General features: G+C 49.3%; 1 protein-coding gene across 1 annotated transcript in view; it reads left to right on the top strand.

Moving 5' to 3' along the window:
• The window catches only part of LOC144481711 (leucine-rich repeat-containing protein 55-like), a 36,991-nt gene extending 27,729 nt beyond the window's left edge, over positions 1 to 9,262 (top strand). The window contains exon 2 of the mRNA XM_078200855.1: positions 8,972 to 9,262. Within this exon, the coding sequence (XP_078056981.1) occupies positions 8,972 to 9,207 (236 nt within the window). The 3' untranslated portion in view covers positions 9,208 to 9,262. The remainder of the gene's footprint in view (positions 1 to 8,971) is intronic.
• The last annotated feature ends 8,989 nt before the right edge of the window (positions 9,263 to 18,251 follow it).

Below are 18,251 nucleotides of genomic sequence, written 5' to 3'. Positions count from 1 at the left end.
CTCTCTCACCATAGCCTTGTATCAATCCCCAAACTAATCCCACTGCCCCACTCTCTCCCCATAGCCCTGTATCAATCCCAAACTAATCCCACTGCCCCACTCTCTCACCATACCCTGTATCAATCCCCAAACTAATCCCACTGCCCACTCTCCCCACAGCCCTGTATCAATCCCCAAACTAATCCCACTGCCCACTCTCCCCACAGCCCTGTATCAATCCCCAAACTAATCCCACTGCCCCACTCTCTCCCCATAGCCTTTTATCAATCCCCAAACTAATCCCACTGCTCCACTCTCTCCCCATAGCCCTGTATCAATCCCCAAACTAATCCCACTGCCCCACTCTCTCCCCATAGCCTTGTATCAATCCCCAAACTAATCCCACTGCCCCACTCTCTCCCCATAGCCCTGTATCAATCCCCAAACTAATCCCACTGCCCCACTCACTCCCCATAGCCCTGTATCAATCCCCAAACTAATCCCACTGCCCCACTCTCTCCCCATAGCCCTGTATCAATCCCCAAACTAATCCCACTGCCCCACTCTCTCCCCATAGCCTTGTATCAATGCCCAAACTAATCCCACTGCCCCGCTCTCTCACCATAGCCTTGTATCAATCCCCAAACTAATCCCACTGCCCCGCTCTCTCCACATAGCCCTGTATCAATCCCCAAACTAATCCCACTGCCCCACTCTCTCCCCATAGCCTTGTATCAATCCCAAAACTAATCCCACTGCCCCACTCTCTCCCCATAGCCCTGTGTCAATCCCCAAACTAATCCCACTGCCCGCTCTCTCCCCATAGCCCTGTATCAATCCCCAAACTAATCCCACTGCCCCACTCTCTCACCATAGCCCTGTATCAATCCCCAAACTAATCCCACTGCCCACTCTCCCCACAGCCCTGTATCAATCCCCAAACTAATCCCACTGCCCACTCTCCCCACAGCCCTGTATCAATCCCAAACTAATCCCACTGCCCCGCTCGCTCCCCACAGCCCTGTATCAATCCCCAAACTAATCCCACTGCCCCGCTCTCTCCCCATAGCCCTGTATCAATCCCCAAACTAATCCCACTGTCCCACTCTCTCCCCATAGCCCTGTATCAATCCCCAAACTAATCCCACTGTCCCACTCTCTCCCCATAGCCCTGTATCAATCCCCAAATTAATCCCACTGCCCCACTCTCTCCCCATAGCCCTGTATCAATCCCCAAACTAATCCCACTGCCCCGCTCTCTCCCCATAGCCCTGTATCAATCCCCAAACTAATCCCACTGCCCCACTCTCTCCCCATAGCCTTGTATCAATCCCCAAACTAATCCCACTGCCCCGCTCTCTCACCATAGCCTTGTATCAATCCCCAAACTAATCCCACTGCCCCGCTCTCTCCCCATAGCCCTGTATCAATCCCCAAACTAATCCCACTGCCTCACTCGCTCCCCATAGCCCTATATCAATCCCCAAACTAATCCCACTGCCCCACTCTCTCCCCATAGCCTTTTATCAATCCCCAAACTAATCCCACTGCTCCACTCTCTCCCCATAGCCCTGTATCAATCCCCAAACTAATCCCACTGCCCCACTCTCTCCCCATAGCCTTGTATCAATCCCCAAACTAATCCCACTGCCCCACTCTCTCCCCATAGCCCTGTATCAATCCCCAAACTAATCCCACTGCTCCACTCTCTCCCCATAGCCCTGTATCAATCCCCAAACTAATCCCACTGCCCCACTCTCTCCCCATAGCCTTATATCAATCCCCAAACTAATCCCACTGCCCCACTCTCTCCCCATAGCCCTGTATCAATCCCCAAACTAATCCCACTGCCCCACTCACTCCCCATAGCCCTGTATCAATCCCCAAACTAATCCCACTGCCCCACTCTCTCCCCAGAGCCCTGTATCAATCCCCAAACTAATCCCACTGCCCCACTCTCTCCCCATAGTCTTGTATCAATGCCCAAACTAATCCCACTGCCCCGCTCTCTCACCATAGCCTTGTATCAATCCCCAAACTAATCCCACTGCCCCGCTCTCTCCCCATAGCCCTGTATCAATCCCCAAACTAATCCCACTGCCTCACCCGCTCCCCATATCCTTATATCAATCCCCAAACTAATCCCACTGCCCCACTCTCTCCCCATAGCCTTGTATCAATCCCCAAACTAATCCCACTGCCCCACTCTTGCCCCATAGCCCTGTATCAATCCCCAAACTAATCCCACTGCCTCACCCGCTCCCCATAGCCTTATATCAATCCCCAAACTAATCCCACTGCCCCACTCTCTCCCCATAGCCTTGTATCAATCCCCAAACTAATCCCACTGCCCCACTCTTGCCCATAGCCCTGTGTCAATCCCCAAACTAATCCCACTGCCCGCTCTCTCCCCATAGCCCTGTATCAATCCCCAAACTAATCCCACTGCCCCGCTCTCTCCCCATAGCCCTGTATCAATCCCCAAACTAATCCCACTGCCCCGCTCTCTCCCCATAGCCCTGTATCAATCCCCAAACTAATCCCACTGCCCCACTCTCTCCCCATAGCCCTGTATCAATCACCAAACTAATCCCACTGCCCCGCTCTCTCCCCATAGCCCTGTATCAATCCCCAAACTAATCCCACTGCCCCACTCTCTCCCCATAGCCCTGTATCAATCACCAAACTAATCCCACTGCCCCGCTCTCTCCCCATAGCCCTGTATCAATCCCCAAACTAATCCCACTGCCCCACTCTCTCACCATAGCCCTGTATCAATCCCAAACTAATCCCACTGCCCCACTCTCTCCCCATAGCCCTGTATCAATCCCCAAACTAATCCCACTGCCCCGCTCTCTCACCATAGCCCTATGCAAATCATAAACCAGTTTGAGGTTTTTGCTCTCAGTTTAATGTTGGGTGGAGGTGGTGAACTCTTTTCGGACAGAGAAAGAAGACCTGTAAAATGGACAAAGACCCCCCCTACCCCACCCCCACCCCCGCCCCGCCCCCCGACACCCCACCCCCACTTCCCCACCATCCCTGCCTTACCAATTTACCCATATTGGAGGTGACATCGATACCCAACTCTTGGATGAAGATTTGAAACTGGCCCCTTGTTCAGGGCAAAGTGAGATTATTTGATCGAAAATGTTTTCAATAAATCACAGAAGTGTGACCCAGTCGGCAAGTTCACCAATTAATCTGAGCTTGCAACGGAGGCATCTGAGACATGGCGATAGAACAAAGAAAATTATAGCACAGGAACAGGCCCTTCGGCCCTCCAAGCCTGCACCGACCATGCTGCCCCGACTGAACTAAAACCCCCTACCCTTCCGGGGACCGTATCCCTCTATTCCCATCCTATTCATGTATTTGTCCAGACGCCCCCTTAAAACTCACTACCGTATCCGCTTCCACTCCCTCCCCCGGCAGCGAGTTCCAGGCACCCACCACCCTCTGTGTAAAAAAACTTGCCTCGTACATCTCCTTTAAACCTTGCACCTTAAACCTGTGCCCCCCTAGTCATTGACTCTTCCGCCCTAGGGAAAAAGCTTCTGACTATCCACTCTGTCCATGCCTCTCATAATCTTGTAGACTTCTATCAGGTCGCCCCCTCAACCTCTGAGAACAAACCAAGTTTCTCCAACCTCTCCTCATAGCTGATGCCCTCCATACCAGGCAACATCCTGGTAAATCTTTTCTGTATCCTCTCCAAAGCCTCCCCATCCTTCTGGCAGTGTGGCGAACAGGAGAATGGAACACTATATTCCAAGTGCAGCCTGACTAAGGTTCTGTAAAGCTGCAACATGACTTGCCAATTTTTAAACTCAATACCCCAGCCTGATGCGCGATTAATCCACTCGGGGAGGCTAGATCGTACCCGGGAATAAAGGCTTTTATTCGCAACAAGAATAGAGCACACTGCTTAACAATACAATCCCGGTCGTTAAGGGATAAATTCTGTCCCCAAACACAGGGCTGGTCTCTCTGCTGTTCTTTTTAATGAATTCATTCACGGAGTGTTGGCGTCTCTGGGCCCAGTAATTATTGTCCATTCCTAATTGCCCCTCCAGGAGGGTGGTGGGCGAGCTGCCTTCATCAACATAGAAACCAGAAGCAGGAGTAGGCCATTCGAGCCTTGCTCCGCCATTCACGGGCGGCACGGTAGCACAGTGGTTAGCACTGCTGCTTCACAGCTCCAGGGTCACGGGTTCGATTCCCGGCTCGGGTCACTGTCTGTGTGGAGTTTGCACATTCTCCTCGTGTCTGCGTGGGTTTCCTCCGGGTGCTCCGGTTTCCTCCCACAGTCCAAAGATGTGTGTGTTAGGTTGATTGGCCAGGTTTAAAAAATTGCCCCTTAGAGTCCTGGGATGCGTAGGTTAGAGGGATTAGTGGGTAAAATATGTGGGGGTAGGGCCTGGGTGGGATTGTGGTCGGTGCAGACTCGATGGGCCGAATGGCCTCCTTCTGCACTGTAGGGATTCTATGATTCATTATGATCATCATATTCAATATCTTGATCCCCCTCCTTCCCCCCCATATCCCTCGATCCCTTTCGCCCCAAGAGTGATATCTAATTTCTTGAAATCACACAACGTTTTGGCCTCAACTACTTTCTGTGGGAGTGAATTCCACACATTCACCACCCTCTGGGTGAAGAAATTTCTCCTCACCTCAGTTCTAAAAGGTTTACCCCCTTATCCTCAAACTATGACCCCCTAGTTCTGGACTCCCCCCACCATCGGGAACATTCTTTCTGAATCTACCCTGTCGAACCCTGTTAGAATTTTATAAGTTTCTACGAGATCCCTTCTCACTCTTCTAAACTCCAGTGAATATAATCCTAACCGACTTAGTCTCTCCTCATATGACAGACCTGCCGTCCCAGGAATCAGCCTGGTAAACCTTCGCAGCGCTCCCTCTGTCGCAAGGACATCCTTCCTCAGATAAGGACACCAAAACTGCACACAGTACTCCAGCTGTGGCCTCACCAATGCCCTGTACAAATGCAGCAAAACACTCCTGGGGCGGCACGGTGGCACAGTGGGTTAGCACTGCTGCCTCACAATGCCAGGGACCCGGGTTCAATTCCTGGCTTGTGTCACTGTCTGTGTGGAGTCTGCACATTCTCCCCGTCTCTATGTGGGTTTCCTCCAAATGCTCTGGTTTCCTCCCACAATCCAAAGATGTGCAGGTTAGGTGGATTGGCCATGCTAAATTGCCCCTTCGTGTCCAAAGATGTGTAGGTGAGGTGGATGGCCATGCTAAATTGCCCCTTAGTGTCCAAAGATGTGCAGGTTAGGTGGATTGGCCATGCTAAATTGCCCCTTAGTGTCCAAAGATGTGCAGGTTAGGTGGATTGGCCATGCTAAATTGCCCCTTCATGTCCAAAGATGTGTAGGTGAGGTGGATCGGCCATGCTAAATTGCCCCTTAGTGTCCAAAGATGTGCAGATTAGGTGGATTGGCCATGCTAAATTGCCCCTTAGTGTCCAAAGATGTCTGGGTTCGGTGGATTGACCATGCTAAATTGCCCCTTAGTGTCCAACAATGTGTAGGTTAGATGAATTAGCCATGTTAAATTGTGCCTTAGTTTCCAAAGATGTTTTTTCTTTATTCCTGGCACATGGGCATCGCTGGCTGGCCAGCATTTATTGCCCATCCCTAATTGCCCTTGTTCAGAGGGCAGTTGAGAGTCAACCACATTGCTGTGGCTCTGGAGTTACGTGTAGGCCAGACCAGGTAAGGACGGCAGATTTCCTTCCCTAAAGGACATTAGTGAACCAGATGGGTTTTTGCAACAATTGACAATGGATTCATGGTCATCAGTAGATTCTTAATTTGTAGGTTAGATGGATTGGCCATGGCAAATGTGTGGGGTTACGGGGATAGAGAGGGAAGGGGCCTGGGAGAGGCACTCTGTCAGAAGAGTGGATGCAGACTCGATGGGCTGAGTGTCCTCTTATGCACTGTAGGGATTCTATGATTCTATCTCCCTGCTCAATCCTCTCGCTATGAAGGCCAACATACCATTTGCCTTCCTTTCTGCCTGTGGTATCTGCGCGCTTACTTTCAGTGACTGGTGCATGAGGACACGATGGGTGACACGGTGACACAGTGGGTTAGCACTGCTGCCTCACAGCGCCAGGGTCCCGGGTTCGATTCCTGGCTTGAGTCACTGTCTGTGTGGAGTCTGCACGTTCTCCCCTGTGTCTGCATGGGTTTCCTCCGGGTGCTCCGGTTTCCTCCCACAGTCCAAAGATATGTGGGTTAGATAGATTGGCCATGCTAAATTACCCACAAGAGTCCAAAGATGTGCAGGTGAGGTGGATTGGCCATGCATGGGGTTAGGGGGTTAGGCCTTGCGTGAGACTGTGGTTGCAGACTCGATGGGCTGAATGGCCTCCTTCTGCATTGTAGGGATTCGATGATTCTTTTACGATTCAATGACATCAAGGTCTCACTGCATATAGTAAAGTTTAAAGTTTATTTATTAGTTTTAGGTTTACATTAGCGCTACAATGAAGTTACTGTGAAATTCCTCTAGTCGCCACGCTCCGGCGCCTGTTCAGGACAATGCACCCTAACCATAGAATCATAGAATCCTACAGTGCAGAAGGAGGCCATTCAGCCCATCGAGTCTGCATTGACCACAATCCCACCCGGGCCCTATCCCCACAACCCCATGTGAGCCTCCCTGACACTAAGGGGCAATTTAGCGCGGCCAATCCACCTAACCTGCACATCTTTGGACACGAAGGTGCAATTTTTTGATTTGATTTATTATTGTCACATGTATTGGGATACAGTGAAAAGTATTGTTTCTTGCACGCTATACAGACAAAGCATACCGTTCATAGAGAAGGAAACGAGAGAGTGCAGAATGTAGTGTTACAGTCCTAGCTAGGGTAAGGGGCAATTTAGCATGGCCAATCCACCGAACCTGCACATCTTTGGACACTAAGGGGCAATTTAGCATGGCCAATCCACCTAACCTACACATCTTTGGACACTAAGGGGCAATTTAGCATGGCCAATCCACCTAACCTGCACGTCTTTGGACACTAAGGGGCAATTTAGCATGGTCAATCCACCTAACCTGCACATCTTTGGACACTAAGGGGCAATTTAGCATGGTCAATCCACCTAACCTGCACATCTATGGACACTAAGGGGCAATTTAGCATGGCCAATCCACCTAACCTGCACATCTATGGACACTAAGGGGCAATTTAGCATGGCCAAGCCACCTAACCGGCACATCTTTGGACACTAAGGGGCAATTTAGCATGGCCAATCCACCTAACCTGCACGTCTTTGGACACTAAGGGGCAATTTAGCATGGCCAATCCACCTAACCTGCACATCTTTGTACACTAAGGGGCAATTTAGCATGGCCAATCCACCTAACCTGCACATCTTTGGACACTAAGGGGCAATTTAGCATGGCCAAGCCACCTAACCTGCACATCTTTGGACACTAAGGGGCAATTTAGCATGGCCAAGCCACCTAACCTGCACATCTTTGGACACTAAGGGGCAATTTAGCATGGCCAATCCACGTAACCTAAACATCTTTGGACACTAAGGGGCAATTTAGCATGGCCAATCCACCTAACCTGCACGTCTTTGGACACTAAAGGGCAATTTAGCATGGCCAATCCACCTAACCTGCACATCTTTGTACACTAAGGGGCAATTTAGCATGGCCAATCCACCTAACCTGCACATCTTTGGACACTAAGGGGCAATTTAGCATGGCCAAGCCACCTAACCTGCACATCTTTGGACACTAAGGGGCAATTTAGCATGGCCAAGCCACCTAACCTGCACATCTTTGGACACTAAGGGGCAATTTAGCATGGCCAATCCACCTAACCTGCACATCTTTGGACACTAAGGGGCAATTTAGCATGGCCAATCCACGTAACCTAAACATCTTTGGACACTAAGGGGCAATTTAGCATGGCCAATCCACCTAACCTACACATCTTTGTACACTAAGTGGCAATTTAGCATGGCCAATCCACCTAACCTAAACATCTTTGGACACTAAGGGGCAATTTAGCATGGCCAATCCACCTAACCTAAACATCTTTGGACACTAAGGGGCAATTTAGCATGGCCAATCCACCTAACCTACACATCTTTGGACACTAAGGGGCAATTTAGCATGGCCAATCCACCTAACCTGCACGTCTTTGGACACTAAGGGCCAATTTAGCATGGCCAATCCACCTAACCTACACATCTTTGGGCACTAAGGGGCAATTTAGCATGGCCAATCCACCTAACCTGCACGTCTTTGGACACTAAGGGCCAATTTAGCATGGCCAATCCACCTAACCTACACATCTTTGGGCACTAAGGGGCAATTTAGCATGGCCAATCCATCTAACCTACACATCTTTGGGCTATGGCAGTGGTTCCCAAACTTTTTTCACTGGGCCGCACTTTCGGAATAAAAATTTGCTCGCGCCTCACCGAATGTTTTATTGATAAGAAATACATTCAAAAACAAAAAAAAAACAACTCTGAGCAGTGCTTGATTCATAACATAGAACACGACTAATTTATAATATGATCCTGGCACATCCAGAAAGTATAAAACAATGCTTGTTTAAACCATGTTTCAATGATTGTCCTTGAATCTTCCCGCCACACTTGTCATCCTCTCTCGCCGCACCAGTGTGGCGCGCCGCTCCCTTTGGGAACCACTGGACTATGGGATGAAACCGGGGCACCCGGAGGAAACCCACGCAGACACGGGGGGAGAACGTGTAAACTCTACACAGGCAGTGACCCAAGCCGGGAATCGAACCCAGGTCCCTGGCGCTGTGAGGCAGCAGCGCTAACCACCGGGCCACCGCGCCGTCCACTTCTCTCACTGTACACCCGTTGACGTAATAATCTGTCTTCCTCATCTATGTTTAATAGAACTGGCTACCGCCATCCTTCCTGCTCTTGTAACCTTGTGAGACTTGTTTCAGATTCCAGGGAGGTGGAGTGCGCCGGTCCGGCTGCGGTCAAAGGTATCCCGCTCTTCACCCTGACTGAAGAGAGCTTCAAAGCTTGCCGCTTCTCCCTGAGCTTGGACGACTATCTCTTCATCGCTTTTGTTGGCTTCGTTGTGTCAATAGCCTCCGTCGCCACCAACTTCCTGTTGGGAATCACTGCCAACTGCTGTCACCGCTGGAACAAGGCGACCGAAGAGGAAGAGATGTGACGCACGCAAGCTGCCAGGAGGATCGCGTTTTGCCTCCTTACATTTAGCCCGCAGGAAGGGACGAGCGAGGGAGGAGGAAACCGGGGGAGTGGGGGCGGGATCTGGGCAGAGGCGAGACTGCAAAGGGCGCTTTGTCAGGAGGAGAGTCCGGGTTCCGGGAAGGACTTTTCCTTTTTGTGCTCTCGCTGTCTTCGGCATGTGAGGGAAGCTACGGATTTGGACTCCGTTAAGTCGGGGACGCTCTGAGCCAGGCCGGTGAAGAGGAAAGAGCGGGGCATTTGGGTGCTGTTGGAGAGAGGGATTTGAAGAAACTAAGCTCGTAATTGGATTTGGGAGCAGTTTCTTGAGAAGAGCGTCGAGTCTCTCGACGCGATTGCCATTGTAACGGGAGAGCTTAAGCCTTATTCGCTGTGCTGTTCCAGGAGGTCCAACATTGACTCCAAGTTGTCAAACAAGGCTCACAAGGGTTTGAATCTACCAAAATTCATTGCATCTTTAATGGTAACAAAGACTTTAGTACTTCCAAACTCAGCTGAGGAAGAGGGCCCTTCACAGATCTTTACAGTCCTGCGTCAGACTTCGAGGAAGATCAAATTGAAGGTTGTCCAAGAAGAGGGAAGAAGACATGATACGGGTTTTTGGGTCTGAACTTGGCACTTGGCAAAGCGGGGAGCTGAGGAGGGCCACGGTTAAATCTGCGCCGTGTGTCGCCGTCGGGCCAAGTGGATTTCGGAGCCCGGTGTAGCCTTGGAGAAAATGGGACTTCTGTTACCCGAAACGTAGGACCCAAGATTTGAACATTTGACTTTTGCATCATAATCTTCGCGCTCGCCTAAGGAGCACATTTGCGACATTGTAGGCATACTTAGGCTGTACAGCAACCAGAAACGGGGGCGGTGTCAGTGTTCACGCTCCATACTAGCCTCCTCCCACCCCTTTATTTCACCCCATCAGCTGGTGGGGGAGTTTTAATAGTCCGTACGGGAGGTCTTAGAAGGTATGTGCATCTTGTACACTGCTAACTGTGTGCTGTCGGGTCCGTCCTATAAATAATTGATGATCCGGATTGACTTTAAGTCTGTGAGGTTGACTGATGGAAAAACGTGACGGTTCCCGTCAAATTGACATTCGAGAAACCGAGGAAATGTGTGAGGTGGGTGTGGGGGGAGAGGCAATGACACTATTAAAAATTTTAATAGTATATATCTCAGCGTTTCGCTTAAGTCTGCTGGTGTCTGCTCATTCATTTGACTTAATCTGATACTTTCCTGACTTGTAAATGTGGTATGAATTCAGAGAACTATCCATCTGTTTGGCTATTTTAAAAAAAGTGGAGTGGGATGGAAATGCAACTTTCTGAAAATAAAACCCGGGTAAGGACAATGTTGCCACAATTGACGGAGGGATGTTAATCAGCCAAGGAAAGAGTAATGGCTGGATTAACACGGACTCACTGCATTGCCAAACACTCCACCTCAGCAAACATTTATTTATTTTTACAGGGCCTGGGCATTGCTGGCTGGGCCTGTATTTCTTGGCCATCCCTAGTTGGCCGAGGGCAGCTAAGAGTCAACAACATTCCTGTGACTCTGGAGTCATATATAGGACAGACCGGTGAAGGACGACAGATTTCCTTCCCAGAAGGACAACAGTGAACCAGATGGGTTTTTCCAACAATCGAAAATGGTTTCAGGGTCATCATTTGGATGAACCATGGGGGTGGCACGGTGGCACAGTGGTTAGCACTGCTGCCTCAGATGCCAGGGACCTGGGTTCAATTCCCTGGGTACTCTGTGCGGAGTCTGCACAATCTCCCTGTGTCTGCGTGGGTTTCCTCCAAGTGCTCCAGTTTCCTCCCACACTCCAAAAGGTGTGCGGGTTAGGTGTACTGGCCATCCTAAATTGGCCCTTAGTGTCCACAGATATGCAGGTTAGATGAATTGGCCATGCTAAATTGTCCCTTAGTGTCCAAAGATGTGCGGGTTAGGTGGATTGGCCATGCTAAATTGTCCCTCAGTGTCCAAAGATGTGCGGGTTAGGTGGATTGGCCATGCTAAATTGTCCCTTAGTGTCCAAAGATGTGCGGGTTAAGTGGATTGGCCATGCTAAATTGTCCCTTAGTGTCCAAAGATGTGCGGGTTAGGTGGATTGGCCATGCTAAATGGCCCCTTAGTATCCAAAGATGTGCAGGTTAGGTGGATTAGCCATGCTAAATTGTCCCTTAGTGTCCAAAGATGTGCAGGTTATATGGATTGGCCATGCTAAATTGTCTCTCAGTGTCCAAAGATGTGCGGGTTAGGTGGATTGGCCATGCTAAATTGCCCAATAGTGTCCAAAGATATGCAGGTTAGATGGATTGGCCATGCTAAATTGTCCCTCAGTGTCCAAAGATGTGCGGGTTAGATGGATTGGCCATGCTAAATTGTCCCTTAGTGTCCAAAGATGTGCAGGTTATATGGATTGGCCATGCTAAATTGTCTCTCAGTGTCCAAAGATGTGCGGGTTAGGTGGATTGGCCATGCTAAATTGCCCAATAGTGTCCAAAGATATGCAGGTTAGATGGATTGGCCATGCTAAATTGTCCCTCAGTGTCCAAAGATGTGCGGGTTAGATGGATTGGCCATGCTAAATTGTCCCTTAGTGTCCAAAGATGTGCGGGTTAGGTGGATTGGCCATGCTAAATTGCCCCTTAGTATCCAAAGGTGTGCAGGTTAGGTGGATTGGCTATGCTAAATTGCCCATTATTGTCCAAAGATGTGCCGGTTAGGTGGATTGGCCATGCTAAATTGCCCCTTAGTCGCCACACTGGCGCCTGTTCGGGTAACACGGAGGGAGAATTTAGCACGGCCAATGCACCCTAACCCGCACATCTTTTGGACTGTGGGACAAAACTCTCGCAGACACGGGGAGAACGTGCAGACGCCGCACAGACAGTGACCCAAGGCCAGGAATTGAACCCAGGTCCCTGGCACTGTGAGGCAGCAGTGCTAACCACTGTCCCGCCCCAGATTAAAAGAAGAACTAAGCAAGAACTAAGGAAATTCTTTTCGACTATAAGATATCGGTGCAGAATTAGGCCATTCAGCCCATCGAGTCTGCTCCGCCGTTGGCTGATACGCTTCTCAACCCTATTCTCCTGCCTTTTCCCCCGTAACCTTTGACCCCCCTTACCAATCAAGAACCGATCTATCTCTGTCTTCAAGACATTCAATGACCCGGCCTCCTCTGTGGTAATGAATTCGACAGATTCACCACCCTCTGGCTGGAGAAATTCCTCCTCATCTCGGTTCCAAAGGGCTGTCCCTTTACTCTGAGGCTGGGCCCTCGGGTCCCATTCTCTCCCACTAATGGAAGCATCTTCCCCACGTCCACTCTATCCGGGCCTTTCGGTATTCTGTAAGTTTCAATGGGATTCTCCCCTCCACCATCACCCTTCGAAACTCCGTGGAGTACAGTCCTTTTGAACTCTGAGGGAATCGAGGGATACGGGAATCCAGCGGGAAAGATGGCTTTGAAAGCGGGATCAGATCGGCTAAGATCTTGCTGGATGGCAGAGAACGCTGTAATGAGCATGTGAGAAAATGGAAAATAAACGACTTCCCCCTGTCCTACCGCTCTGAGTTCAATTGTAACAGGATGTTACAAGCGTAGAAGGATGAATGTATTTACCGACTGCCGTTCGAACAAAGAACAAAGAAAATTACAGCACAGGAACAGGCCCTTCGGCCCTCCAAGCCTGCACCGACCATGCTGCCCGAGTGAACTAAAACCCCCTACCCTTCCGGGGACCGTATCCCTCTATTCCCATCCTACTTATGTGTTTGTATCATATATTTATGTACGGTGGCACAGTGGTTAACACTGCTGCCTCACAGCGCCAGGGACCCGGGTTCGATTCCCGGCTTGGGTCACTGTCTGTCTGGAGTTTGCACATTCTCCCCGTGTCTGCGTGGGTTTCCTCCGGGTGCTCTGGATTCCTCCCACAGTCTGAAAGACGTACTGGTTAGGGTGCATTGTCCCGGATTGTGGCAACTAGGGGATTTTCACAGTAACTTCATTGCAGTGTTAATGTAAGCCTTACTTGCGACTAAGAAATAAACTTTACTTTGTCCAGACGCCCCTTAAAAGTCACTGTCGTATCTGCTTCCACTTTTAAGTTTTTGTATTAGTCACAAGTAAGGCTTACATTAACACTGCAATGAAGTTACTGTGAAAATCCCCCTAGTCGTCACACTCCGGCGCCTGTTCGGGTAACACTGAGGGAGAATTTAGCACGGCCAATGCACCCTAACCAGCACGTCTTTCAGACTGTGGGAGCAAACCGGAGCACCCGGAGGAAACCCACGCAGACACGGGGAGAACGTGCAAACTCCCACACAGACAGTGACCCGAACCGGGAATCGAACCCGGGTCCCTGACGCTGTGAGGCAGCAGTGCTAACCACCGTGCCACCTTATATGAATACATGCCACTACCTCCCCTGGCAGCGAGTTCCAGGCACCCACCACCCTCTGCGTTAAAAAAATCTTGCCTCGTACATCTCCTTTAAACCTTGTCCCCTCGCCTCTTAAACCTACGCCCCCTAGTCATTGACTCTTCCACCCTGAGGGAAAAAGCTTCTGACTATCCACTCTGTCCATGCCCCTCATAATCTTGTAGACTTCTATCAGGTCGCCCCTCAACCTCCGTCGCTCCACTGAGAACATGGATTCTTCAACACGAACATGTCAATTGCCAAGAAGATAGTCGGAGAAGTGTTGCTGAACTGGAAACAAAAAGAGGTCCATTTTCATTGGGTTATTTTTATTATTTTATTGAGGAAAACCCACCCAGGTAAAAACATTCAGAACATATGAAAAAGTAAGGTTGCATTTGCAAACCTACATTGACACACAAACTTGCAGAATTTACAAGTTACACAGTAGGAAGCTAATTTCTGAGTCAAATTAAGGTTCAACGCAAAAAGATTTTTTTTTAAATTTAGAGGTCACCATTTGGGTGCCCTTCGCTCGTCGCCGTGGCTACGGCACACATTTTCCATGGTGATCTCAAATTCCCAGGAGTCGAAACCCATGTAGAATGGAAACTGATGAATAAGGGGGGGGGGCACGGTGGCACAGTGGGTTAGCACTGCTGCCTCACAGCGCCAGGGACCCGGGTTCGATTCCCGGCTTGGGTCACTGTCTGTGTGGAGTTTGCACGTTCTCCCCCCCATGTCTGCGTGGGTTTCCTCCGGGTGCTCCAGTTTCCTCCCGCGCTCCAAAGATGTGCAGGTTAGGTGGATTGGCCGTGCTAAATTGGCCCTAGTATCAGTGGGATTAACAGAGGAAATATGTGGAGTTACGGGGATAGGGCCCTTGGTGGGACTGCGGTCGATGCAGACTCGATGGGCCAAATGGCCTCCTTCTGCACTGTAGGGATTCTATGATCAAGGGTGGCACTGTGGCGCAGTGGTTTAGCACTGCTGCCTCACAGCACCAGGGACCCGGTTTGATTCCCGGCTTGGGTCACTGTCCGTGTGGAGTTTGCACGTTCTCCCCGTGTCTGCGTGGGTTTCCTCCGGGTGCTCCGGTTTCCTCCCAAGTCTGAAAGACGTGCGGGAGGAAACCAGAAGTTATTGGGTGAAAGAAGTTATAGAATCAACAGTGCAGAAGGAGGCCATTCAGCCCACTGAGTCTACACTGACAACAATCCCACCCAGGACCTATCCCCGGAACCCCACATATTTAACGGACCTCCACATCACCTGACAGGAAGGGGCAATTTATCATGGCCAATCAACCTCTAGTTAAAAGTAAAGTTTATTTATTAGTCACAAGTAAGGCTTACATTAACACTGCAATGAAGTTACTGTGAAATTCCCCTAGTCGCCACACTCCAGCACCTGTTTGAGTCAATGCACTCTAACCAGCACATCTTTCAGACTGCGGGAGGAAACCGGAGCACCCGGAGGAAACCCACGCAGACACGAGGAGAATGTGCAGACTCCACACAGACGATGACTCCAGCCGAGAATCGAACCCAGGTCCCTGGCGCTGTGAAGCAGCAGTGCCAACCACTGTGTTACCTTGCTGCCCCGAACCCGCACATCTTTGGAGTGTGGGGGGAAACTGGAGCACCCGGAGGAAACCCAGGCAGACACGGGGAGAATGTGCAAACTTCACACAGACAGTGACCCCAGCCGGGTATCAAACCCAGGTCCCTGGCACCGTGAAGCAGCAGTGCTAACCACTGTCCCACCGTGCCGCCCCGAACTCGCACAGCTTTGGAGTGTGGGAAGAAACCGGGGCACCCGGAGGAAACCCACACAGACACGGGGAGAACGTGCAGAATCCGCACAGACAGTTACCTAAGGCCAGAATCGAACCCGGGTCCCTGGCGCTGTGAGGCAGCAGTGCTAACCCACTGTGCCACCCTGCCTCGTTAATTGGCCATGCTAAATTGACCCTAGAGTTGTGGGATTAGCAGGGCAAATGTGTGGGCGTTCGGGAATAGGGCCTGGGAGGGATTGTGGTCAGTACAGACTCCATGGGCCAAATGGCCTCCTTCTGTACTTTGGGGATTCTGTGATTCTACAATACCTTTTCTATAATGGTATGGTTCAGTTTAAGAATTCCAAAGTGTTTTATGAAACCCATCTGAATCATAAGCTTTGCGTCTTGAATTTTGCTCGGGTAAGCTTCACTTCAGGTACGATTCAAGTGACCCACTCGGGAGCTGTTACCAAGCAATGTTTATTTAAGAATATAGTTAACATGTATAGTGAGAAAATTGGCAAGAACCTTTAGCAATTACAACCAAAAACAAAGCAACCTCACCAATGTATAACCCTTAATGAATATCCAATGAATAAAACCCTTCAAACAGAGTTATCACTGCACAGTCTAAAGCTCACATGATACCGGAATCCAGTTCTCTGTGTTGAATGTTGATTTCAAATGATCTTGAAAACTCAGAGCAGTTTGCAATCGTATCAGCTCCCGAAAACATCGAAGCACAGGTTCTTTACTGCAGCATGGGAACAAGCCTTTCTTTCAACAAACCGATAACATTTTCAGGACGAAACAGAGAGAGAAAGAGCCTTATTTTCCAGCTTGCTTCGGCCACAACTAAACTGAAAGTCGAAAAACGTCAGTCACCTGGTTTTTTTTGTAACCCTCCTTCCAGCAATGATATCACTCAAGGCGGTGACCATGATTATTTTTTTAAAACTCTTAAAACTACACTAAAATTGCAATAGTGTAACCCATCTTTTCCAAAAAGTCCATGATTTTTTACACCACAGTATACTTTCAGTGAAAAACTCACTATCTCTGTGTTGGATTTTGAACTTTAATAGATGAAGGGCCTTAACTGGGGGAAACAGGGAAAATAATCACTGCCCCAAGGGAAGTTATTATAGACTAATGTTTTAACTCCTTATTCAAGTGATTTCAAACATGGTTGCTTCAGTCACATGACCTCTCTCTCACCATTACTAACTTGGAACAAAGAAGAACAAAGAAAATTACAGCACAGGAACAGGCTCTTCGGCCCTCCAAGCCTGCACCGACCGTGCTGCCCGACTGAACTAAAACCCCCTACCCTTCCGGGGACCGTATCGCTCTATTCCCATCCTATTCATGTATTTGTCAAGACGCCCCTTTAAAGTTACTACCGTATCCGCTTCCACTCCCTCCCCCGGCAACGAGTTCCAGGCACCCACCACCCTCTGTGTGAAAGATCTGCCTCGTACATCTCCTTTAAACCTTGCCCCTCGCACCTTAAACCTGTGCCGCCCAGTCATAGAGGTTTACAGCATGGAAACAGGCCCTTTGGCCCAACTTGTCCATGCCGTCCTGTTTTTTAAAAAACCCATCAGCTGATCCCAATTGCCCGCATTTGGCCCATATCCCTCTATACCCATCGTATCCATGTAACTGTCTAAATGCTTTTTAAAAGACAAAATTGTACCTGCCTCTGCTACTGCCTCTGGCAGCTTGTTCCAGACACTCACCACCCTCTGTGTGAAAAAATTGCCCCTCTGAACACTTTTGTATCTCTCCCCTCTCACCTTAAACCTATGCTCTCTAGTTTTAGACTCTCCTACCTTTGGGAAAAGATATTGACTATATAGCTAATCTGTGCCCCTCATTATTTTATAGACCTCTATAAGATCACCCCTCAGCGTTCTATGCTCCAGAGAAAAAAGTCCCAGTCTACCCAGCCTCTCCTTATAATTCAAACCATCAAGTCCCGGTAGCATCCTAGTAAATCTTTTCTGCACTCTTTCTAGTTTAATAATATCCTTTCCATAATAGGGTGACCAGAACTGTACAGAATTCCAAGTGTGGCCTTACCAATGTCTTGTACAACTTCAACAAAATGTCCCAACTCCTGTATTCAATGTTCTAACCAATGAAACCAAGCATGCTGAATGCCTTCTGTCGACCTGTGACTCCACTTTCAAGGAGCTATGAACTCGTACCCCTCGATCCCTTTGCTCTGTAACTCTCCCCAACTCCCTACCATTAACTGAGTAAGTCCTGCCCTGGTTCAATCTACCTAAATGCATCACCTTGCATTTATCTAAATTAAACTCCATCTGCCACTCGTCAGCCCACTGGCCCAATTGATCAAGATCCTGTTGCAATCCGAGATAACCTTCTTCACTGTCCACTATGCCACCAATCTTGGTGACATCTACAAACTTACTAACGATGCCTCCTATATTCTCATCCAAATCATTAATATAAATGACAAATAACAGTGGACCCAGCATTGATCCCTGAAGCACATCGCTGGTCACAGGCCCCCAGTTTGAAAAACAACTCTCTACAACCACCCTCTGGCTCCTGTCAAGAAGCCAATTTTGTATTCATTTAGCTACCTCACCCTGGATCCCGTGAGATTTAACCTTATGCAACAAGCTACCAAAGGGTACCTTGTCAAAGGCCTTGCTAAAATCCATGTAGTCAACATCAACTGCACTGCCCTCATCTACCTTCTTGGTTACCCCTTCAAAAAACTCAATTAAATTTGTGAGACATGATTTTCCACTCACA

The sequence above is a fragment of the Mustelus asterias genome, chromosome 31 (genome assembly GCF_964213995.1).
Source record: "Mustelus asterias chromosome 31, sMusAst1.hap1.1, whole genome shotgun sequence".
Classification (NCBI taxonomy): domain Eukaryota; kingdom Metazoa; phylum Chordata; class Chondrichthyes; order Carcharhiniformes; family Triakidae; genus Mustelus; species Mustelus asterias.
This window is presented reverse-complemented; position numbering and strand designations above follow the sequence as displayed.